Here is a 26,525-nt window from a genome sequence, read left to right as displayed (position 1 = left end):
TATTGACACACGAAAAATCATTTGTATCTGGCGTGTTAATGAATTTTTTTAATACAATGCTTGAAACATTAATATATAAAATTAGTTTTAAAACGAAAATACACCTAATTATTAACGACGTTCTTACAAAGGTTACATCATTTTGCAAAAACGTCAGAGATGGACGAATTGATCAATGTAAATTGATCGAATAAAACAGTAATTTATTTGATGTTGTTCATGAAAAAAGCATAAATGTCTCATTTTTTGGTGAATAATTGTCTGAAGCACACTATAATACGCTTGTTTTTGCGTTTTTCATATCAATTTTCGGAAACAGAGTTTCATGATTGCGTGAAATAACTGATAAAATCGATTCGACCAGTGATCAGAATTTTCCCATCACCAATGAAATTAGTTTGACAGCTGTCATTCTAAGCAAGCTATATTTTAGGACTATAATGGGGCAAAACGTAAACCTACTCATTCACGAGTAGTTGAGTCGCCTCCTGTTTGATGTGCGTACGCGGTTTCTGGACTATTTTTAATTCTGTGGATAATCCCTCTTATTTTTCGATGCTTAATTTTACTCTGGATGTCTAAGCTGTTCTTACACACATGCGAAGAAACCGCCTCTGCTTTGGGCGTCACGTCTCCGGCCACCTTGTATATTCCAGTGTTTAACATAGCTGTGTTATCTCTTATTTTATGAGATAACACAGCTATGATTATATAATGAAACATATTTTTAATTTGTTGGGTTCAAACAATTTTAGATTTAGTTGGACGAAAAATTGTGCTCAGATTACAGAGTTTAATTTGTCTTTATAAAGACTTTACTTGGAAAAAAAGGGTGAGCAATATTTGCACATTATTATTTATATCACTACAGAGATGGGTAGAATTTTTGTTTCAAGATTATGGATATTCGAGCGTTTAAAGGGCTTATGACCTGTCATAGGTTGGGTTCAAGTGGCCACTTTTATGTAGAATTCTACAACATTCCCCATTCCGCTTATTAGCGAATATCCATATCGGTGACATTTTTGGTTTTAGTATATATGTCATGAAACAGGGAAAGCTTTCGCTAGCGCGTTTGGAGCGCCATCTATGTATTTGATATTGAGGTTAAGTATTAAAGCTTATCTATTAGCTATTATCTTGAAACAAAAATTCTACCCATCTCTGTAGTGATATAAATAATAATATACCTACTCCCCCTTGGGATAAAACCCAGAATTGTGTGTGTATAAATATGTAAATATATGTACATACCAAAAATAATATTTGCACAATATAAATTACAGTATAACAAAAGTATGAATATGTCTCTAGGGAGTCTGCAAGCATTTGGATATACTCAAAACATCGTCGAATCAACTACCAGGGCCTTCACCTTGACGGTATAGTTGAAGATAAATTCCCTCTAGCGATAATAAAGATATACTACCGACCCCCGCCTTCAAATTTTAGTCAGGTACATCGATATGAATCAAGGGGAAGCGTACGTCACGGAACACATATCAACAAGATAAAAGTCTCCCGACTGACTACAAAGATACACTACCGATCCCTCACCATCAAGTTTTGACGTCAGTACATCGGATGAATTCCCTCTAGGGATTATAAAGATACACAACTGACCCCCACCTTCAAATTTTAGGCGGGTACATCGATATGAATCAAGGGGACGCGTGCGTCACGGTACACATATCTACGCTCTAAAATGACATAGCTTAAGTATGACGTCATAGTTGAAGATAAAAGTCTCCCGACCGACTACAAAGGTACACTACCGATCCCTCACCATCAAGTTTTGATGTCAGGTACATCAGTTTATACCGACGGGTCTAGAACCCCTCGATACGTTTATCTACGCATTAAAAGCGTCAAAAATTTTGCCCCGCCGAACAATTTTTCCTTTAGTTATGATTTATTAAAAATTTTAATCGTTTTGAGGTTGGCATTTTTTTTCTTAAAAGCCTATTGAAAATATGAGAGAGAAATGAGTAAGTTTTGAAGTCGAATTAAACTCTGACATAACTGTCAGTTTAATAAAATGTACGCCTAGATGTGAAAATAATGTCGCTAGGTTCTGTCGTATTAGCAAATAAGAGTATCTAGACGTTAGAAAGTTACCACTCTAAAAATATAATTCAGTTATTATATTTTTTCCATCTGTTTTTCTATCTTTTTGAGTGAATGTATCGAGACGTTATAGGAGCCGGCTTTGTAGTCGATCGGTAGATACATACAGACGATCGTTAAGCGTACCGTCTAGGTGATTTCCAAAAGTTATGCAAAATTCATGTTCAAGCGAGCATTTTTTGCTTGAATTGGGATTAATCGGAGTTTATAATCGCTTTGAAGTGAGTACTTTTTATTACAGAAGCCTATTTAAAATATAAATGAGAACTATTTTAAATGTTAGTGACGCAAGGAACGCGGAGTAATTGTTTGCGGTCATTCCATTGGTTTGTTTCGATCATATGATGTGGATATGGCAAGCAGATAGAACATACCGAGGTAGATACAGACAGTACAGAAGTTAAGTATACCGTCTCGATATACGCATACAGATGAAGATAGCGTTCATAATCGAGGCACGGGTAAAATAAGTAGTATAAAAATTGGGAAATTGTTTACAACAATAAAGGTTTCAGCTCTTTAACTTCACTAAAATCAACAAATGGATGAAATGAAGAAATATGGATGTTCAAACATTGGCAAAATGGTGAATGTTACACGCCACTTAAACCTGCCAATGACAGGTCGTACGCCCTGTAGATGCCTAGACTTTCACATTCCCTTTTCCAAGGTACTCTCCATCCCTGTTGTAATTTGTTAAGCTTTATTTTGTATTTTTTAAATTTTATGTTGTTTGTATACTCACGTTTTATATAATTTCCATGTGTGTAAAAGCCTTATAGACGTGAAAAATTAGTAAAAATAAATTTTATGTGGCGCGGAAGTAACGTCTCAAATCACGTTCAATTCTCATGTTGTATGCTTTTACGGTACTCATTTTCGTGCACAAATATCAGTTTTTCTTTAAAGACAGTCGACGATAACTCTGTCTACTTCACAGCAACACAGCGTGTAAAGTGGCCACTTAAACCAGCCAATGACAGGTCATAAGCCCTGTAGATTCTGTACCATCTATCTTTTTAAAATAGATGGTGCAGAAATTCCCTTCATGACTTCAGTCAAAAACTTGGGTATTATCATTCCTATGCATTAAGGGTGGCACGATCAGGTTAACGAAGTTAGTCGTAAACTTTATAGCAGTTTGCACTCACTTAAAATATTATAGAATGTCTTGCTAATTAATGTTAAGCAAACATTAGTCCAGAGCTTACTTCTTCCACTCCTTGACTACGCGGATGTATGTAATCCAAATGCTAACTCTGAATTGCACGATAAGTTAGAACGATTGCAGAATATTTGTATTCGTTATATCTTTAATCTTCGCAAATTTGACCACATAACCGAGTAGCGCACGCAGCTACACTGGCTCAGCATCAGGCATGAAGAAACATTCACATTCTGTCACTTCTTCACAATATTTTAAATAATCCCACTTCGCCTGTTTATCTGAGAGAGCTCATCCAACCTCTTTCACAACACGGACTATCTCTTCGTTCTAGTGACGAGAGAACCCTTTTAATACCCTGTCATCGCTCTAATTTTCTTGCCTCCTCTTTCGTAGTAGTAGCCGCTCGATTGTGGAATAATCTACCCACTAATGTAAGAGACGCCCCTTCTTTATTTAAGTCAAGATTGAAATATCACTATCTAAATATTTAAATTGTTCCTTTATCCCTCTTCTTTCCTTCCCATCCCCTCTCCTCTCTTCATAGTATACTGCTAATTTTTTTATTATATATTTTTATTTTTGTTAATCTTTGCTTTTAATTTTTGTATAAAATTGTAAGATTCAATATGTCCATGTATTTATAATTTTCTCAAACTGAACGGTTTGGGTAGGTAGGAAGAAATTGCCTTAAGGCAATATGCCCGCCCTTATATGTATACATATTGAATATGTATATAAAGTGTCAAATAAATAAATAGATGCTTAGACTTCCATATTCCCCTTCCTAAGGTATTCTCCATCTCTGACTCCCGAGGGGTGAAATCCAGTCTTTTGTCTACAAACATTTGGACAAACTCAAATATTGTAACAATATGAAGCCATAAAAGATAGAGCAGTGTTTAGAAGTAAAGTTGGTATAAAAAAAGAAGATGAATATATATACAGCATAAATTTTAAAAAATACAAGATAAAGAAATAAAATTAAGGACTGTGTTTTTAGAAGTTCAGTTGAATTTAAAAAATAAAAAAAATTAATATATTAAAAAAATTAATATATTAAAAAAATTAATATATTAAAAAATTAAAAAGTAAGCTGTAGAAGCTAGATATTTAAAAAAAATAGATAAACAAATAATTACAAACTTCAAATATGCAGTTTAAAGGTTCAAATCAGCTAGGTACGTCATGTTATAAAATACAATATAAACAAATATTAAGATCTATTTAATATTTACAAGACATCAAAGCTGTTAGCATGTTGGTTCGCGAGTCATGCATCCGCATTACTGGCGCTGTAATTGGCCGACGACGGACGGCGGTAGAGCCGAGCATTACATCGGGTAACTCGACCAGGCACTCGCACATAATTCACATTAATGAGTTCACAGAAATCGGACATTGACGTGATCATTTCAAACGAGAAGCAAGTAACAATGTTTGAGTACGTCCAAATGCTTGCAGACTGGCTGGATTTTCTCCCCAGGGAGTTGTTCGTATTTAAATTGATTTCAACAGAGAGAGAAAACGTTTTTGAGAAGGGAATATGGAAGTCTAGGCATTTACAGGGCTTATGACCAGCCGGTCTGCAAGCATTTGGACATACTCAAACATTGTTGAATTACTACCTGGTAAAATAAGAAGTATAAAAATTGGAAAATTGTTTTCAGGCGTTGCCTAGTGGGTGATTTGGTTCAGCCGGATGAATCTCACCCACAGAATAAAGGTTTCAGCTCTTTTACTTCACAAGAGTCAACAGATGGAAGAGTTGAGAAGATGTTCAAATATGGGCAGAATGGTGAATGTTACACAGTGTGTAAAGTGGCCACTTAAACCAGCCAATGACAGGTCATAAGCCCTGTAAATGCCTAGACTTCCATATTCCTTTCTCAAAACGTTTTCCCTCTCTGTTGAAATAAATTTAAAGAGAAGCAAGTAATTTAAATTTAGTCTGTTTTCCAATGTTTGGATCAAAGAATTAAGGATAGTCCAGAAGGAGCGTAGTCATATTTGAATACATCGGACTGTGTCCAATAATTAATTCCAAGATGGGAAAAAAAATAATCAGAACACAAATGTAAGTTAAAAAAAGCAATCTGTTAATTTCTCTAAAATTGTATTGTGCACGCGGAAATATTGATTGACACAACAGAGTAGATAAGTCAAGGGTCATTTAATAAGAGTAATTTAATTAATGAACTTTAAACTTAAAATATAAATAAAATTTTATTTTACATACAACGGGTATTTTCATATCGTGTTAAATAATATTTGATGTTTTAAAGATAGTGTCGGTCAAATGTCCACCACGGCGTTTTTTAATCCGAGGTCCAATTTTTATAAGTTCTCTCATTAGATGAGCAAAGTAGGGTAAAAAAATTTACTACCCCGGCAACACTAACGAAATTTCCATTTTGTTTCTTCGACAATCTGACGGATGGAAAAGTAATTCAATTTTTAAGTATTGCATTTGGTACTTAAACATTCGTTTGTTAATTACACATGAAATGTGATTGAAGAAATCTTAAAGAAACCGGATGTAATCACATTTCATGTGTAATTGGCAAATGAATGTGTATATAACAAATGCATTACTTAAAAATGGAATTATTTTTCGTCTGTCAGATTGTCGGGGAAACAAAATGGAAATTTCGTTAGTGTTGCCAGGGTGGTAAATTCTTTTACCCTACTAATCTAATGAGAGAACTAATAAAAATTAGACCTCGGATTAAACAACTCTGTGGCGGACATTTGACCGACATTATCTTCAAAACATCAAATATTATTTAACATGACGTAAGTCAAGGCATCTACAGGGCTTATGAAAGTAGCCACTTACACCAGCCATTTACAGATCATAAGCCTTGTAAATGCCTTGACTTGTTTATGACTTTCTTTTGAATGTTCTTCATCTCTGTTGTAATATGTTGATAGTACAGAAGTTAAGTATACCGACTCGATATAGACAGATGACGATAGCGTTCATAATCGCGGCACAGCTAATGGCAGGCTAGCCAATGTTCGGGCAGGACTACGCTTGTGTGAATAATAGGAGATTGTCACTTACTGGCTAAGTGCTCCCATATCATTATATCATGTGGTATCAATGCTAATCCGGCAGCGCTGAGAGCTGGCTGTGTCCTTGCAAACTTTTTGCTTACAAGAGGAAATTAAGACAAGTGAGTAGTATATTAAATAATAATAAATTTAAATAAATTAGTGTAAAAAGCAAATAGTGCTTCAAACATCAAAAATAAAGTTAGCAGTATTTATTTATATTTAAAGCATTAACTTTGCGGTCAAATATTTTACTAAGAGCCGGTTGCATCTACAAAAGTTAGTTAGAATCAGGGCTAAAGTCAAATAAAAGTTACTTTTATGTCAAAATGCGTTGCATCAAAAAAAGTTAACTAAATATTAACAAAAAAGATACTTTTATTTAACCGGCCGCTAGGGGGCCGTTTGAAGTTAAGTTTAAAGTTAAATGCGATCTGCCATCTGTCAAAAAAGCGTCGTGAGTGTTGAAGTTGAAATCCATTGATCGATCTGTGAAAGTTGCACAAAATGTCAATTTTATCTGATTTTTCGTCTTCCGATGACGAATTTACCATCGAGTATATTCTAAACCGAAAAAAAAAACTGTTCAAACCACGAACAGACCATTTTTTGTGCGAAGAGTCCGACTTAATCGTAAGATTTCGAATGTCAAAAAAGTGAAGAACTAAAAATTATTTGAATTTAAATTGTCAATTATTTTTCAAAACACGGGACTTGATCATCAGCGGCGTGGTGTAAAATAATTCTAAATCATCACTGTATTGAAATGCTGTTTATTTATTTTTAAAAACAGCTAGATTGAGCTCGGCTAACTCTTTCTGGGCATTTAAGGCTGCCATAGTTGCCCGAAAAATGTAATTTTTTTGCTCTGTTTCTAGAGTTAAAAGTTCTTCATTTTGTTTTAGCTTTTGCTCTTTTAATTTTTTATCTAGTTCAAAAAGGACGATGTCCCTTTTGTTCTTTTCTTCTCCGAATGCGCAGTGTTGCTTCGCCCTTTCGCACACACCGAAAATTGGAACGAAATTCAAACGTTTGTGCCCAAAGTCTGTCTGTGCGTCTTTGGGCACAAACGTTTGAATTTCGTTCCAATTTTCGGTGTGTGCGAAAGGGCGAAGCAGCACCGCGCATTCGGAGAAGAAAAGAACAAAGGGGACATCGTCCTTTTTGAACTAGATAAAAAATTAAAAGAGCAAAAGCTAAAATAAAATGAAGAACTTTTTACTCAAGAAACAGAGCAAAAAATGACATTTTTCGGGCAACTATGGCAGCCTTAAATGCCCAGAAAGAGTTAGCTGAGCTCAATCTAGCTCTATTTAAAAATAAATACACAGCATTTCAATACAGTGATGATTTAGATTGATTTTACACCACGCCGCTGATGATCAAGTCCCGTGTTTTGAAAAATAATTAACAATCAAAAATTAAAATAATTATTAGTTCGTCACTTTTTTGACATTCGAAATCTTGCGATAAAGTCGGACTCTTCCCACAAAAATGGTCCGTTCGTGGTTTGAACAGTTTTTGTTTTCAGTTTAGAATATACTCGATGATAAATTCGCCATCGGAAGACGAAAAATCAAATAAAATGGACATTTTGGGCAACTTTTCACAGATCGATCAATAGATTTTAACACTCACGACGCTTTTTTGACAGATGGCAGATCGCACTTAACTTTAAATGGTCCCCTGGCGGCCGGTCAAATAAAAGTAACTTTATTGTCAATAATTAGTTAATTTATTTTGATGCAACGCATTTTTTTTATTTATTTACAATTTTAAAAAACCCGTTAGGGTTACATTAGAAATTCAATATTGTCAAGTCATTTTATGCCTCGTCTAGTCTAGTTAGTTCAGTCATCATGTGCTTTTTCAAATTGATTTTAAATTTGTCTCCAGTAAAAGTTTTCAAGTAGTAAGGTAGGTCGTTGTAGTGTTTAAGTCCATTATGTAGTATTTTTGACTGTCCCGTGTTTGTCTTTGCTTTTTCAATATGATAGTGTTGTTGTTGTCTGGTGTTATATTTGTGCATGTCGGCATTTTTGACTAATATTATGTCGTCGTCTTGTATGCATTTTGTGCACAATTTTTAAGGTCTCAATTTTAGTCAAGTAGTTTATGTCAAACTGGTGTGTTTTTTGTACAGTTCAGTCGTAGAGGTCAGGTAGGGTTTGTAAAGTGGCCACTTAAACCAGCCATTGACAGGTCATAAGCCCTGTAGATGCCTAGACTTCTATATTACCTTCTCTTAAATGTTCTTCATATCTTTTGTAATATGTTAATATAAACAGCTCCCCAGGGAGTTGAATCCAGTCCTTGTCTACAAAAATTTGGACAAACTCAAAATATTGTTGACAAATTACCTGGTCCATGAAGAAGTATAGAAATTAAAAATATAAAAAAAACATTTTCAGGCGTTGCCTAGTCTAGTGTGTAGGTGAAATAATTCAATCACACGAATCTCACCCGCATAAATAAAGGTTTCATCTCTTTAACTTCACAAACATCAACAGATGAAAGAATTGAAGGAATACAGATGTTCAAATATGGGCAGAATGGTGAATGTTACACGGTGTGTAAAGTGGCCACTTAAACCAGCCATTGACAGGCCATAAGCCCTGTAGATGCCTAGACTTCTATATTCCCTTCTCAAAAATGTTTTACCTCTCTGTCGAAATAAATTCAAATAAAAATAATTATAGCTTTAAAACTACGCAAAATCGCGGAGCATACATGGGGGATTCGGCTACCCCGCATTATTATATATACCCCGAATAAAATTTATAAATTTAGTAGTAATGTTGTATCCGTTGTATACTTATATTTTTTATCTAAATAAAGTAAAAAATAAAATGAAATGTTTAAAACAAACTCATAAAATCATGATGTATCAAAGCGACCCCACTCCGAAGGTTTTTATTATTTTCTCGCTCATACAACATAATATTTTCTCATTTAAAAAATAAGAATTTTAATTTTTCTTTTACGAAGGTTTGAAGTTCGAAACTGAACAAAGTCACCCCATTCCACCTACTCTACTCGAATCATAAATTTTTACGTAAAAACTATCTTCGCATACGATGACGTCAAACTTGGTGACGTCATGAATTGTCTGTTTTTATTTATATTCAAATGACTAGACTTCAATCCTTTATATCTCCCTTATTTCTTAACGGATCTTAATAAGAGTAGTACCGATTGTCTTGTGATTTTTCAAATTAATTTATTAGCTAATAAAAAAATCCGTGATGATAGCCCATTCCTTTACATTTTTTGTTTGTTCACAGGTTCCTGTCCAAAATAATAAGCGAGATGGATATCAAATCGTTGTTATTAATTTCGTTTGTATTTTCTTCAATGAGTGGCGTTTTGGCAAGCAAAATATTGCTGATAACCCAACTGCCCACGAAGAGCCACTACATTCTTGGGAGAAGAATCGCTGAGATCCTAACAGACAGAGGCCACGAGGTCAGAACGTATTTATTTATTTTTTTGTTTTATTAATTTTTCACACCCATTAGGCTTTTACATGCAGGTGTTCTTTGTCAAATCCGAAACCACGATGATCAGTATGAGCAAGAAGACATATAGAAAGAGTATGGTTTACTAATAAACCCATCTAAAACACAAATTATGTTTGCGGGTAGTCAAAGATTGCTTAGTAAGCTAGACGTATCTTCACTTAATCCTCTTAATATCAATGGTACCAATATTCAATACAGGAAATCCGTTAACAATCTAGGAGTACAAATGGGTGAACGTCTCTGCTGGCGAGCTCATACTAATGAACTAAGCGGCAAAATATTGTTTAGTCTACACTCACTTAGAAGGTTGCTAAAATTCTTACCCATTAATACTAAATGCACCCTCGTACGAGCATCACTACTGCCCATTTTAGATTACGCTGATGTTTCCATGACTGATTTAAGCTGTGAGCAACTCGATTAACTTGGACTTCAGAATACATGCATAAGGTACATTTTTGGTCTTGGGAAATATGACCACATTTCTGATTATCGTAGGCAACTGAAATGGCTCAAAATTAGACAGCGGAGAGACTATCACTGCCTCTCACTTCTGTTCAATGTGCTTCATAGTCCTGACGCTCCTATATACTTGCGTCGACGCTTATCAGTTCATGGTTTACATCTTCGTTCTAATTCGCAATGCGCTCTCTTAATACCCCGCCACAATTCCTCTTTCTTCTCTAACTCATATAGTGCCCATGCGGCTCGGCGGTGGAATCATCTCCCATCCACCATCAGAGATGTTACAACATTATCTCTGTTTAAATCACGTCTGAAGAAACATCTCCTTTCTCTTCCTTAATCTCTCCTCCTTTCCCCTTTCCTCTTTTTTCCTTTTTTCCATTGAGTAATAGTTTTGATTTAAGGTAATTAGCTTTTAATTTTTTTTTTCTATTGAATATGTTCTGTAACTTGAATTATAAAAATAAAACTTTTATTTCATTGGTTGGTTGGAAGAAATTGCCATTTGGCAATAAGCCCGCCAATGTACAAATAACATTATGTACATAAAGTTAAATGAATATATAAATATATATATATATATATATATATTAAATAAAGTATTGAAAAAAACACATGGTTGCTTACCTCGTTTCACCGCTGCAGAAGTAAGCAACCATTTGCTTTTTTTGATATTTTATAAATTTTATTCGTTCTAAAAAAATATTTAAATGTGCCAATATGTCATCTTGCTCAAACTGATCATCGTGGTTTCGGATGTGACAGGGTTTAATGAACACCTGTATAAACAATAAAAAATTAAAAAAAATACAATATAAAGCTTGGAGGGGACGGAAAATACCTTAGAAAAGAGAATACGGAAGTCTAGGCATTTACAGGGCTTATGACCTGTCATTGGCTGGTATAAGTGGCCGCTTTACACACTGTGTAACATTCACCATTTTGCCCATGTTTGAACATCCATATTTCTTAATTTTTTCAATTTGTTGATTTTAGCGAAGTAAAAGAGCTGAAACCTTTATTGTTGCGAAGAGATTCATCTGACTGAATAATTTCACATACTAGGCGACGTGTGTAAAGTGGCCTAGACTTCCATATTCCCTTCTCAAAAATGTTTTCCCTCTCTGTTGAAATAAATTCAATTTTTCTTTTTTTATTTATTTTTTTTATTTATATCCCTACAGAGATGAGGTAGGATTTTTTCATATTCAGGATTATGGATATTCGAGCGTTTACAGGGATTATGACCTGTCATTGGCTGGGTTAAGTGGCCACTTTAAGTAGGTACTACAACATTCCCCATTCCGCTTATTAGCGAATATCCACACAGGTAACATTTTTGATTTTTGTATATATGTTATTTAATGAGAAACCATTCACAAGCGAGTTGGAGCGCCATCTATGTATTGATATTGAAGTTAAGTATTTTTAATTAGCATATTACTTTATTTTATGTATTTAAGACTCTTATGTATGTACAAAATACACGTACCAAAATAAAATTCAAATTTGACTAATATATAAATATAAAGGACTATTTGTTCCGTGGTTCCGTAAAAAACACCTCAACAAAAATAATTATTAACCACGCCTCAAAACTTAATTGATTTTTTAATTTTTTTAAAACAGAGAATTAATGAAATTTTCTATATGGCGACGTTTTGTGTTTCTAAAAAATAGTTTTTTAGTAATATATTTGTATACCATGCGCCCGAAGATTTCTCCTGTAATCGCCAACTGGTGTAGGAGCTACTCTGACAACGAACAAAATCTTACATGTTGTAAAGCTTAATCTAGGCTATAATGGTACATTACTCAATGATTTATATTTTCCTTTTGTTACGGACGACAAACGGAAAGCGGCCCTTGTAGGGACCGCCACTGCGCTGGATTAAGATGTTTAGATTTAGGGATCTCGGTATGTGTTAGAAATGAGCCGGCCCTCCAATAAAGACTAGTATTTGTCCCTTTGGGGGTGGCCTTTTCCATACCGAGACATTTAGAATAGGCATTTAGTTCGTAAATTAGTTTTAAGTATATTTTTTGTTCATCGTTTCGCGCTGCGTTGCCGCCGCAAGAATGCTGTGAGAGCTGGAGGGGGTAGTGCGTGGAGGGAGGGAGACAGATAGAGCGGGCGTGCGGCCTTCTCTATCGCTCTCTCTAGACCCGTTTGGCGGGGTGAATGGTGGGGCACGTAGCGCGAACTGTATATAACGTGTACAGACAAAAATAAACGACACTTCTTCTCTGACGTTTGGCTTTTACTCATCTCTACTCGCTTCTCCCCGACCCGGCTTTCTACTCGATTCTACTTCACTTCGCTTGACACCTTCGCTTCACCCTGGACTTGGACTTTGGACTTCTCTCCCTGCGGATTCCTGACCACGGCGAACCGGCAACTTCAACCTGAAGTAAGAGGCCCTTCTGAGGACATCTCCGGCCCTGAGTTTGGCAAGATCGCCTAGCCTCCGCTGCCTTACAACCAGTGGATCGGGACGTGTGCGTAAAGCTAGGGTTTCCTAGGACAGCGGTGCCCGTATTTTAACGGCCGTAGTGAACGGTGATGCAGTGGACAGCCGTCGTAACGGTGACTAGAGTGTGGTTTTCTAGGAAAACGGTGTTATCAACACCATTTAACACCGTTTTCCTAAGAAACCACTCTCTAGTCGACGTTACGACGGCTGTCTACTGCATCACCGTTCACTACGGCCGTTAAAATACGGGCACCGCTGTCCTAGGAAACCCTAGCTTTAGTGACGCAGCGAAACCACAACACGACGCCGGTAGCGCGTTAGCTACACCTTTATTGACGTGTTTTTTTCATTTTTCAGGTGACATTTGCAACTGTATTTACGTCAGAAAGTCCGGCCTGTCGGGAAGTAAAATTGCTCAGACCCAAGGGATTTGAAGGCAAGTTTAACGCTTTTTATGTACATCGACGCTGTAGCTTAATCACAAATAACTATCGACGTGCTTAAATACATGCTAAGCATTTGTGCGATCGCAATGAACAAAAAACATGCTTACGCGATCGCGGTCATAAGTCAAATAAATACAACAATGTTTGATTATGTCCAAGTGCTTGCAGACTGGCTGGATTTCCTCCCTAGGGAGTTGTTCATATTTAAATTTATTTCAACAGAGAGGGAAAAATTTTTGAGAAGGGAATATGGAAGTCTAGGCATTTACAGGGCTTATGACCTGTCATTGGCTGGTTTAAGTGGCCACTTTACACACTGTCTCAAAATTTTTTCCCTCTCTGTTGAAATAAATTTAAATATGAACAACTCCCTAGGGAGGAAATCCAGCCAGTCTGCAAGCATTTGGACATAATCAAACATTGTTGAATTACTACCTGGTAAAAGAAGAAGTATAAAAAATAAAAAATTGTTTTCAGGCGTTGCCTAGTAGTTGATTTGACGTCATAAAGGTTTCAGCTCCTTTACTTCACAAAAGTCAACAGATGGAAGAGTTGAGGAAATGTGGATGTTCAGACTTGGGCAGAATGGTGAATGTTACACAGTGTGTAAAGTGGCCACTTAAACCAGCCAATGACAGGTCATAAGCCCTGTAAATGCCTAGACTTCCATATTCCCTTCTCAAAAATGTTTCCCTCTCTGTTGAAATAAATAAATTCAAATAAATACAGTTCACTGGCGAAAAATCGGCGTTTACTATGAAAAATAGTAAACTCACATTTAACAAACGTATGGAAAATACTGTAGAAAAAGCTAAAAAAATGTTGCCATGTTTTTTAAGCACGTCGATACTCATTTGTGATTGTAACTAATGCTAGAGTGTAACAATCATGTACAAACCCTAAACTGAGGACCCCTTAGAAGCCCTCAGTTTAAAGCTAGGGTTTCCTAGGACAGCGGTGCCCGTATTTTAACGGCCGTAGTGAACGGTGATGCAGTGGACAGCCATGGTAAAGGTGATTAGAGAGTGGTTTCCTAGGAAAACGGTGTTAAATGGTGTTGATAACACCGTTTTCCTAGAAAACCACACTCTAGTCACCTTTACGACGGCTGTCCACTGCATCACCGTTCACTACGGCCGTTAAAATACGGGCACCGCTGTCCTAGGAAACCCTAGCTTAACACAAATTTGGACAAACTCAAAAGAGCGTTGATGAATCCACCTGGTCCAAGAAGAAGTATTAAAATTTCATCTCTGTTGTAAAATGTTAATATAAACAGCTCCCCGGGGAGTTGAATCCAGTCCTAGTCTACAAAAATTTGGACAAACTCAAAATATTGTTGATAAATTACCTGGTCCACGAAGAAGTATAGAAATTTAAAAAATAACATTTTCAGGCGTTGCCTAGTCTAGTATGTAGGTGAAATAATTCAATTACACGAATCTCACCCGCATAAATAAAGGTTTCAGCTCTTTAACTTCACAAACATCAACAGATGAAAGAATTGAAGGAATATAGATGTTCAAATATGGGCAGAATGGTAAATGTTACACAGTGTGTAAAGTGGCCACTTAAACCAGCCATTGACAGGTCATAATAAACCCTGTAGATGCCTAGACTTTTATTTTACCTTCTTTTAAATGTTCTTCATCTCTGTTGTAATATGCTAATTAAAATTGAAAAGTATTTTCAGGCGTTGCCTAGTCTAGTATGTAGGTGAAATAATTCAATCAGATGAATCTCACTCGCAACAATAATGGTTTCAGCTCTTTAACTTCAAAAACGTCAACAGATGGACGAGTCGAAGGAATATAGATGTTCAAATATAGGCAGAACGATGAATGTTACCCAGTGTGTAAGATGGCAACTTAAACCAGCCAATTACAGTCAAAAGCCGCCCTGTAAACGCCTAGACTTCCATATTCCCTTCTCAAAGGTGTTTTCCCTCTCTGTTGCAACAAATTTAATTCTGAATGACGCCCTAGGGAGGAAATTCAGCCAGTCTGCAAACATTTTGACATACCCAAAACATTGTTAAATTAACTACCCGGTAAAAGAAAAAGTATAAAAATTAAAAAATTGTTTTCGGGCGTTGCCTAGTAGGTGATTTGGTTCAGCCGGGTGAATCTCACCCCCGTGATAAAGGTTTAAAGTCTTTTACTTCACAAGAGTCAACAGATGGAAGAGTTGAGGAAACGTGGACGTTTAAACATTGGCAGAATGGTGAATGTTGCACGGTGTGTGAAGTGGCCACCGGAACCAGCGAATGCATTCAGCCATCTTCAGGAGAAGCGTACAAGTTTGGATTTTGTCCAAGGGAAAAGATTTGTAAATATATATATTTATGAAATCATTTTTTTGTTGGAATTATTCAATAATATGCATGCGTCCACTTTCCATTATCCCAAATCAGCGCAGGGCTCTTGGTCTCATAGAGTAACGGATACGTTACTATTTTTTGTAATATACGACAGGTGTCATAAGCTCTGCAAATGCCTTGCAACACATTCAGAATGATGTAGTATTTTTTAATGATTAAAAATGATTTAATGCTTGCAGAGGAAACTTTAATAAGCCTTGAAGCATCCTGGAAGACGAAATTCGACGAGCTGACGAGGACCCCGGCGATGGCCAAACTCCTCACAGAGGCTCCTTTGGACAGTCCGGAATTTCAAAGTCTTCTGGCCGACCGAACTGAGTCCTTTGATTTGATCATAATGGAGTACTTTATGAACGAGGCAATGATCGGGTAATAAAAAAATATCTATCTATAAATATAAAAGACAATGTCCTCTATAGACTGCATAATTAGTCGACCGATTTACAAGCAGTTTTCAGCAAAATGTAGATCTTTGTCACGACCATATTTAAAGCGCTTAAAATCTTCAATTTATTAATATAATGTTTTTTTATCCTTCACCAGGGCTGCATTCGCCTAAAATGCATATCCAAGAACATTGAAAAGACGATATTTTTTGTGCATAATTTTTTTATTTATTTTTATGTTTGCAAACAACATTCGTTTTTTACAGATTCCAGACAGATTATTTTTTTAAATTCCTTATAATTTCTTTAATTTCTTTTTACTGGATTTTTGGTAATACTTAAATAATATCAACATTTTTCAAAATCGCGTTTCTGAATAGTATGCACTCCTGTTGACGAGAAGAGCAGAGTTTGACATTTGCAAAAATGATTATATATTTGAAAATTAATTATTTATGTTTTGGAATTCAAACATAAACATAAGTAATTACTTAGGTTTGATTATGTCCAAATGCTTGCAGACTGGCTGGATTTCCTCCCTAGGGAGGGAGTCGAGGAAATGTGCATGTTCAAACATGGGTAGAATAGTGAATGTTACACAGTGTGTAAAGTGGCCACTTAAACCAGCAAATGACAGCCCTGTAAATGCCTAGACTTCCACATTCCTTTCTCAAAAATGTTTTCCCTCTCTGTTGAAATAAATTTAAATACTTAGGTACCTAAAATTCAAAATGTCAAAAGCGGGCAGAACCGAGAGGCAAATAGACGTATTGATGTGGAGGTAGCTAGGAATGTATGCACGGATAGACGTGTGTAGCGGTCCATTCTCTCTGCCTACCCCTACGGGGAAATGACGTGATGGAGTAGAAGAAATGGCTCGCAACAGACTGACACATGACGCTGTGAAGGGTGAACACAATTTTTGTTTTAGTCTCGGCGTAAAGTACAACTGCCCGGTAATCCTGGTGAGTTCCGTGTCGCCCTTTCACGGCCTGGCACAGTTCACCGGCAACCCGACTTCCCCCTCCACCATCCCCAACGTCTTCTTGGGGTTTTCCTCGCAGATGGACCTCTGGCAGAGAGTGGTCAACGCGGGCGTGTGGATAATTCAGGAAATTCAATACAAGTAAGCTGGGAATTACTGCTATTATTATTCCTCGATCCAAAAATGTATTCGATAGACTAAGTGACTACTGGACCGATTTACGCGAGGTTATTTGCAAAATGATGAGCTTTGTCATGGGCATTTTTATAGCTGTTAAAATCTTCATCTGTTTAATATAAAACAAGTTAGGAGCGTTATTGTTTTATTCGCCATTCATCAGGGCTGCATTTGAAGAGATATAAATGGATGAACATCTCTGCTGGCGAGCTCATACTAATGAATTAAGCCGCAAAATATTTGTCAGTCTACACTCACTTGGAAGGTTGCTAAAATTCTTACCCATTAGTACTAAATGCACTCTTGTACAAGCATCACTACTGCCCATTCTAGATTACGCTGATGTTTCCACGACTGATTTAAGCTGTGAGCAACTCGATAAACTTCGACTTCAGAATACATGCATAAGGTACATTTTTGGTCTTAGGAAATATGACCACATTTCTGATTATCGTAGGCAACTGAAATGGCTCAAAATTAGACAGCGGAGAGACTATCACTCCCTCTCACTTCTGTTCAATGTGCTTCATAGTCCTGACGCTCCTATATACCTGCGTCGACGCTTATCAGTTCATGGTTTACCTCTTCGTTCCAATTTTCAAGACACTCTCTTAATACCCATCCATAATTCCTCTTTCTTCTCTAACTCATATAGTGTCCATGCGGCTCGGCTGTGGAATCATCTCCCATCCACCATCAGGGATGTTACTACATTATCTCTGTTTAAATCACGTCTGAAGAAACATCTCCTTTCTCTTCCTTAATCTCTCCTCCCTTCCCCTTTCCTCTTTTTTCCTTTTTCCCATTGAGTAATAGTTTTGATTTAAGGTAATTAGCTTTTTAATATTTTTTTTCTATTGAATATGTTCTGTAACTTAAATTATAAAATTAAAACTTTTAATTTATTGGATGATTGGAAAAAATTGCCATTCGCCAATGTACAAATAACATTATGGATAAAAAGTTAAATAAATAAAAATAAATAAATAAATATACTAAAAAAATTAGATGTTATTTTTTTAAACATCAGCCAAACAGTGAGTTTGACAATGTCTTTAGAAATATTCGCAAAGAACGATTGTATGGACACACAGACAGAGAATTATAAAATCCAATATTTTTGATTTGAACAATTTTAGACATTTGATATTTTTAGAACGAGGTTTTCAATTGGCTATGTAGGTAGACCTGGGCCTCGATTATGATGGGAAGATAAAGACGTCATACCGTCACCTTGACGGTATAGTTTAAAATGTAAAATAAAAATCCCTCTAGCGATTAAAAAGATATACTACCGACCCCCCACCTTCAAGTTTTGGGTCGGTACATCGATATGAAACAAGGGGAAGCGTACGTCGCGGTACACATATCTACGCCCTAAAATGCTTCAGTATGACGTCATAGTTGAAGACAAAAGTCTCCCGACCGACTATAAAGGTACACTATCGATCCCCCCACCATCAAGTTTTGATGTAAGTACATCAGTTTATACCGAAGAGTCTAGAACCCCTTGATACGTTTATCTACGCATTAAAAGTGTCAAAAAATTTGTTTTACTGAGCAACTTTTCCTTTAATTATGATTTATTAATTTTTTTAATCGTTTTGAGGTGGGCACTTTTTTTCTTAAAATCCTATTAAAAATATGAGAGAGAAATAAGTAAATTTTGAAGTCGAATTAAATTCCGACATAACTGTCACTTTAATAAAACGAACGCCTAGATGTGAAAATAATGTCGCTAGATTCGGTCCTATTAACAAATAAGAGTATCTAGGCATTAGAAAGTTACCACTCTAAAAAAATAATTTAGTTATTATATTTTTTCCATCTCTTTTACTATCTTTCCGAGTGTATGTATCGAGACGTTATAGGAGCCGGCTTTGTAGTCGATCGGTAGATACATACAGATGATCGTTAAGCGTACCGTCTAGGTGATTTCCAAAAGTCATACAACATTCATTTTCAAGCGAGCATTTTTTGCTTGAATTTGGATTTATTGGAGTTTATAATCGCTTTGAAGTGAGCACTTTTTATTACAGAAGCCTATTTAAACTATAAATGAGAACTATTTTAAATGTTAATGACGTAAGGAACGCGGAGTAATTGTTTGCGGTCATTCCATTGGCTTGTTTCGATCATATGATGTGGATATGACAAGCCGGTAGAACATACCGAGGTAGATACAGATAGCACAGAAGTTAAGTATACCGTCTCGATATCTACAGATGAAGATAGCGTTCATAATCGAGGCACTGATTAGAATTAAATGTGTCTTAAAAACTTAATTGTTTTAATTATATTTTAGATGGTTTTGTTTGCCCGATCAAATGGAGCTGTACAAAAGTTATTTTCCTGACGAAGAGGCGCTGGTTCCCTTCGAGGACTTGAGGAACATAGTGGCGCTGACTTTCGCCAATACTCACCCTTCTACGAACATCGTCAGACCACTTTTGCCGAACACCATCGAAGTGGGGGGGTTCCATATCGGCGAGCCATTGCCTTTACCCGTGGTGAGACACACGTTTGCCTTTATTCCAAATTACAAGTTAAGAAATAGAGTTTTTATTTACGAGATATATCCCCAGAGGTATATCGAGTAAGCGTACTCAATTTTTATATTTAAAAAAAATACAGTACATTGTTTGTATACACGGTGTTTGAGGGCCAGACCGCGAAACTTCAGAGGAACGTTCCTCATGGTAAGCTTTAAAAAAAATCCTAATAAAATTTTTCCAAAAAATAATTTTAAAAATAAATAAAAAAAAAATATGAACTCAAAATGGAAAAAATCTTTAATTTCTTGGACTAGCAGTCCCTCCACAAACCTCTACTCCTCTCGTACCCAGCCGTGTCTCTTGACAGCGTCTGGTGCGTATCGCTTCGTTGGTCAAATACGTTTTTATCTCATTTTTTTGTCGGGGAGGGGTAGGGGTTTGCGGAAAGGATGCTCGTCCAAGAAATTAAAGATTTACTCCATTTTCAGATCACACATATATATTTTTTTTATGACTTTTTTGGAAATTTTTTATTAGGATTTTTTTTAAAGCTTACCATGAGGAATGCAACTCCAAAGTTTCGCGGTGTGGCCCTGAAAACCTTGTATATATTGCTTATTTTTCCACATAGTCTAGAAAGAACTTATCCGCCATCTCTTTCGTCCACTTCAAGACCTCTTATTTAACTTCTTCTCGGTTAGAATTTTGTTCCACCCATGTGTCTTCAGGAAGGGGAAAAGATAAAAGTCTAATGGCGCTAAATCAGGGGAGTATGCAGGGTGGCTCAAAATGTCCCAACCGAACCTTGGTGGCGTTAGCCATGTGCGGGCGAGCGTTGTCACGCAACAAACACACTCCGGTGTTGTGAACGTGAAACGCATTTACAAATAATGAATACAGTTCTGCTTGGAACCAGCATCCTGGACATGCGTTTCCGACTCGACGACAGTCACTTCAATCATCACGTCGTTTCCCGCAGGCGTAGGCGGAGACCGTGGACCACCGGACACGTTCTGACTTGTAATGGTCAGCGCGTTAGCCTACCATGCAAGAGGTCTCGGGTTCGATTCCCGACATGGTTGATATGAAATATTGATTTAAAGGGGTGTTTTCACACTAGAATATTTCATAGTCTCTGGACTGGTACCTGAAGCGTAAGACAGATCATCTTACCTTTATGTATCAAAAATGATCAATATACGCTGCGATTGGTGTACCAATGCAGTGCCCTATGCACCATTAGGTGCGGAAAGGGAACGATGATGATAATGAAGATTGTTTTCAGGCGTTGCCTAGTAGATGAATCGGTTCAGCCAGATGAATCTCACCCGCATGATAAAGGTTTCAGCTCTTTGACTTCACAAGAATCAACAGATGGAAGAATTGAAGAACCACGGATGTTCAAACATAGGCAGAGCGGCGAATGTTTCACAGTGTGTAAAGCAATTACCAAGACCTGCAATGGCAGGTCGAAATCTCTGTGAATGCCTCGACCTTCGCAATTTTTTTTTCAAGCAAGTTTTTTTTTCCAGGATCTGCAGAGAGTCCTCGACGAGTCGAAGAATGGCGCCATCTACTTCAGCATGGGGAGTTATTTGAAGAGCTCCAAGTTTTCTGACGCCACGAAGAGAGAGGTGCTGAACGCCTTGGCCAAACTGAAGCAGACCGTTCTGTGGAAGTTTGAGACGGACCTGCCAGGGAAGCCGAAGAACGTGATAATTAAAAGCTGGATGCCCCAGGCCGCTATACTGGGTGAGTAAGCAGAGAAAGGCCTAGAAAAACGTGGCAGCAGCAGCAATGGGTAGTAGAGTGAGCCGATGATGTATGAAGTTTTTTTTTTTTTAGGCATCAAAGTTAAGGGGTCTAAAAAGTTGCATTTTGAATCACATAGAACTTAAAAATTATTTGAAAAAATATTCCATACTACTTTTGGACTTCAAACGAGGTTCGAAGTTTTTGACTGTCTGAACATTTTGTTAATTATCTTTATTGATAAAATATTTTTTTAAAGTAAAGATATAACTTTACATTACAAATTTGAACACGTTTTAAAACTACCGCAATGGAAAAAAAATACACTCCGCGGAACTGATTCCGTCGAGCGCCTGGCTAATATTGACGAAAACAATGGCTCATTAAAACCATGCTACCCATTTATTACAAAACAAAGTGCAACTCACGCCCTTAGATGCTTATTTAATAAGGTGTAATGCATATTATAAAATTTAATTGGACATATTTTCTTACTTAAATACGAAATGACAACCGGTTTAGCGCAAAAAATCGACTTTTTCGAAAATTTCAAGCTCTGGTTGAGGGTCAAAAGTAGTATCGAATATTTTTTGCATTTCGAATAATCCAAAAGGCAAGTTTTTTGACCAATTTTATTTCAAAATTCCGAAAAAAAAATATCGGTCCACCCTAATGGGTAGGCAGCAGTAGCGAGCAGTGAATCTTGTATGGGTAATCTGCAAAAAACATTTTTTGTGACTGCTTATAAGATAAGTAATTAGAAAGCCCTTTTAATGGTAGACTAACATATTTCTTTATTTTAATGTTATCCACCCCTATTGTAGTTTGTTTACCTTAATAACTTTCCAGGGGGTGAAACATAGCCTTGTTGTTTGTTTAACTAAGAGCGTGGACAAAATCAAATCTTTGTCAAATGATTTTCGATTTCAGCTCATCCCAATGTGAAGCTATTCATTTCGCACGGAGGCCTTTTAGGTACGACGGAAGCCGTTTTTTCAGGCGTGCCAATACTAGTCATCCCTATATTCGGAGACCAGGCCCACAACGCGAAGTTGGTTCAGGAGCGAGGGAATGGGCTCGAAATGGCCTATACCAACATCACGGAAACCAGCCTCACTTGGGTTCTCGGAGAACTCCTGAATAACCCGAAGTAAGTTCCAACAAACTAGCTTGTACCAGCCAAATTTTACATATTCGCCATATTTACTTGTTTTACCATTTTTCGTCGTCCATTCGTTATACGTGATCAAACCACCTCAGAGACCCTTTTTAAATCTTTTCAAGTATTCTTGACTCAGATTAACACTCTCGCCTGATTTCATCATTTGTAACCCTGTCATTCATTGATTGCCCACATATTCGTCTAAGAGATCACATTTCAACCGCGTTTGCTTGGCTTTCACCCTTCTCTAAAAACTCCATTGTGCACTGCCAGTTTAGTTTCGATTGACATATTTTCATTAGCAATTACTGTGCTTAGTACGCCTTGTTTTATCATTCTTTTGTCGTCCATTCGTTCTACATGACCAAACCATCTAATACCAGACTCAGATTTACACGCTCGTCTAATTTCATCATTCTCAACGCTGTCATACGTAATCGCTCGGTATATATATACAGACGATCGTTAAACATACCGTCTTGGTAATTATCAAAAGTTAGTTTTTGCTTGGATTAGATTTATTAGAGTTCACAATCGCTTTGAAGTGACCACTTTTTAAATATAAAATATGCATGTCTCTGTGCTGGCCTCGTCTCATTTTACAATGTGCTATTTCCAACACGCGATTCCTTCTTTGACTTGATCTATTTGAATTACTTGTAAATAAATTTTGGTTCTTAAATATATATTTTAAACATTGAAAACAATATATTTGTCTTAGATCTAAAATCTCTTGTAGTAAATGGAGATAGTTTGAAACAGGTCGAAGAATTTGTATATCTGGGTAGTATGTTTACTAGAGATGGAAATATGGACAAGGATATTGAAAGGAGGGCTAGTGCCGGTAACAGAGTTAATGGTGCCTTAAAGTCTATCGTAGCAAATAAGTGTCTATCGCAAGAGGCTAAATTAGCCGTTCATAATGGAGTTCTGGTACCGACCCTAATGTATGGAAGCGAAGCATGGAGTTGGAAAAAAAGGGACGAAAGTAGACTGAATGCTGTTGAAATGCGATCCCTCAGGCGAATGTGCGGAAAAACAATGTATGATAGGTGCCCTAATGTCGAAATTAGAGCAGAATGCAAGGCTGAGTTAAGCATTATCGACAAAATTAAGAAAGGTCTTTTGCGATGGTTCGGTCATGTGGAGCGAATGAATAATGAAAGAACGGCTAAAAAGATTTATGATGCGAATGTGTCCGGTTGTAGAAGTTGAGGAAGGCCGAGAAAGACATGGCATGATCGAGTACAACAAATTCTTGAAAGTGGTCATGTGAAAAGTCGAAATAATCGACGTGCGTGCATGAGAAGATGTATGAATGTGAAGGAAGCAAAGGAAGTGTGCCAGGACAGAGTGGTGTGGCGTTCTATCCTCTCTGCCTACCCCTCCGGGGAAATGGCGTGATGGTTAGTTAGTTAGTTAGTTAGATCTAAAATTTTAGCTTCTTTGAACAATTGGAAAGAGGGAAAAGTGCGATTTTTGTGAAGCATTATTTTTAATATAAATTTTTGAACAGTTTCTAATGGTTTAATATGGTTGTTGCAAGCTCCCCCCCATCCAATTATTCCATAGGAAAGCGATGACCGTACAAGTGCATAATAAACTATTTTAATTGTATATAGCTGGGCGTTAATATTTAGTCGTTTGAATACATGGGTTAAATATCTTAGTTTATTAACAACTACTTCAAGATGATTAGTCAACTCCCAGGTATTTTATGCAGCTTTCAGACTTCATGTTTTCGCAGTCATTACAATTGCCAAGCTGACAATATTTATTATGAAACATCACATTGAGGGAAGAAGAAGGGGAAGATGATTGTTCAATGAATTGTTGTAATTTCCAGGTATTCGGCAAAGGCTCAAAGCATCCAAAAGCAGTTTCACGACCGCCCCATCTCCCCAAGTAATCTCTTGGCGTATTACACAGAATACGCTTTACAAAATGGTGTCACGCAAAACAAGACTCCGCCGAATCTCTGCCTATTCTCAGCACTTCTACTGGACGTCGCTCTCGTCATGTCCATTCCGATAATGATTTTTATCACCGCTGTTTATTTGATTTGCAGACGAAGAAAAAACGATAAAACCATAAATAAAATTAAAACAAATTAACGAATTGTGTTTTAAAATTCTTTTCACCTTACAAATCTTACCCATTAGTACTAAATGCACCCTCGTACAAGCATTACTACTGCCCATTCTAGATTACGCTGATGTTTCCATGACTGATTTAAGCTGTGAGCAACTAGATAAACTTGAACGCCTTCAGAATACATGCATAAGGTACATTTATGGTCTTGGGAAATATGACCACATTTCTGATTATCGTAGGCAACTGAAATGGCTCAAAATCAGACAGCGGAGAGACTATCACTGCCTCTCATTTCTGTTCGGTGTGCTTCATAGTCCTGACGCTCTTATATACCTGCGTCGACGCTTATCAGTTCATGGTTTACCTCTTCGTTCTAATTCTCGAAGCACTCTCTTAATACCCATCCACAATTCCTCTTTCTTCTCTAACTCATATAGTGTCCATGCGGTTCCACTGTGGAATCATCTCCCATCCACCATCAGGGGTGTTACTACATTATCTCTGTTCAAATCACGTCTGAAGAAACATCTCCTTTCTCTTCCTTAATCTCTCCTCCTTTCCTTTTTCCTTTTTCCTCTTTCCTCTTTTTTCCCTTTTCCCATTGAGTAATAGTTTTAATTTAAGGTAATTTATAAACAAATACGATTATTTATATTTTTTTACATCTTAATCTTTTTAATCTTTTTTTTCTATTGAATAAGTTCTGTAACTTTTGAAATAAAACTTTTATTTTATTAGTTGGTAGGAAGAAATTGCCATTTGGCAATAAGCCCGCCAATGTACAAATAACATTATGTACAAAAAGTTTAATAAATAATTAAATCAAAAAAATTCAAGATATAAGAAAAATCTAAAATTTTAAAATATGGACTGAACGGTGAATGTTACACAGTCAATGACAGGGCATAAACCTTGTAGATGCCTAGACTGCTTAGCAACGATATGTCTTAATCGGGGTCATAAAATTCTTACAAGATTTTTGCTCGCCTCATAAAAATGCTCTATAAATGCCTAGAAGTCCATATTACCTTCTCTAAAATGTTCTTCATCTTTATTGTAATATGTCAATAAAAAGAGTTGAATCCAGTCCTTGTCTACAAAAATTTGGACAAACTCAAAATATTGTTGATAAATTACCTGGTCCATGAAGAAGTATAGAAATTGAAAAAATAATATTTTCAGGCGTTGCCTAGTCTAGTATGTAGGTGAAATAATTCAATTAGACGAATCTCACCCGCATAAATAAAGGTTTCAGCTCTTTAACTTCACAAACATCAACAGATGAAAGAATTGAAGGAATATAGATGTTCAAATATGGGCAGAATGGTGAATGTTACACAGTGTGTAAAGCGGCCACTTAAACCAGCCAATGATAGGTCATAAGCCCTCTATATGTGATAACCTAACATAACCTTCTCTAATATGTTCTTCATCTCAGTTGTAATGTGTTAATTTGTTTATTTATTTGACAATAACTGTAGTAACTGTAACTGTATAGTAACTGTGTATCAACAATATTTTGAGTTTGTCCAAATTTTTGTAGACAAGGACTGGATTCAACTCCCTGGGGAGCTGTTTATATTAACATATTACAACAGAGATGAAGAACATTTAAGATAAGGTAATATAGAAGTCTAGGCATCTACAGGGCTTATGACCTGTCAATGGCTGGTTTAAGTGGCCACTTTACACACTATGTAACATTCACCATTCTGCCTATGTTTGAACATCTATATTCCTTCAATTCTTTCATCTGTTGATGTTTGTGAAGTTGAAGAGATGAAACCTTTATTTATGCGGGTGAGATTCATCTAATTGAATTATTTCACCTACATACTA

General features: G+C 36.5%; 1 protein-coding gene across 3 annotated transcripts; it reads left to right on the top strand.

Annotated features, from left to right (window-relative positions):
• The first annotated feature begins 734 nt into the window (after positions 1–734).
• LOC148274890 (UDP-glucosyltransferase 2-like) lies at positions 735–25,335 on the top strand. 3 transcript variants are annotated; one of them, XM_088236474.1, is made up of 9 exons: positions 735–832; positions 9,634–9,814; positions 13,167–13,245; positions 15,815–16,004; positions 16,953–17,147; positions 19,489–19,693; positions 21,211–21,430; positions 22,361–22,580; positions 24,439–25,333. In XM_088236474.1, exons 2-9 carry the CDS (start codon positions 9,659–9,661, stop codon positions 24,704–24,706), a joined length of 1,533 nt encoding a protein of 510 aa, XP_088092600.1. In that variant the 5' UTR covers positions 735–832; positions 9,634–9,658; the 3' UTR covers positions 24,707–25,333. The 3 variants fall into 3 exon arrangements, with proteins under 3 accessions (XP_088092600.1, XP_088092599.1, XP_088092601.1); XM_088236473.1 differs by lacking the exon at positions 735–832 and adding an exon at positions 5,282–5,369 and having other exon boundaries at positions 24,439–25,335; XM_088236475.1 differs by lacking the exon at positions 735–832 and adding an exon at positions 6,244–6,471.
• Positions 25,336–26,525: the final 1,190 nt, after the last annotated feature.

This window comes from Micrasema longulum, unplaced genomic scaffold, assembly GCF_059751315.1.
Source record: "Micrasema longulum isolate JH-2025_06_02 unplaced genomic scaffold, ASM5975131v1 h1tg001560l, whole genome shotgun sequence".
Classification (NCBI taxonomy): domain Eukaryota; kingdom Metazoa; phylum Arthropoda; class Insecta; order Trichoptera; family Brachycentridae; genus Micrasema; species Micrasema longulum.
This window is presented reverse-complemented; position numbering and strand designations above follow the sequence as displayed.

Excerpts from the sequence above, each read along its gene's own strand:
- LOC148274890 (XM_088236473.1), top strand. The coding sequence starts at position 5,341 with ATGGGAAAAAAAATAATCAGAACACAAAT. Across the intron at positions 16,005-16,952 it reads ATGAACGAGGCAATGATCGG|TCTCGGCGTAAAGTACAACT; the intron begins GTAATAAAAAAA and ends TTTTTGTTTTAG. Across the intron at positions 22,581-24,438 it reads GAACTCCTGAATAACCCGAA|GTATTCGGCAAAGGCTCAAA; the intron begins GTAAGTTCCAAC and ends TGTAATTTCCAG.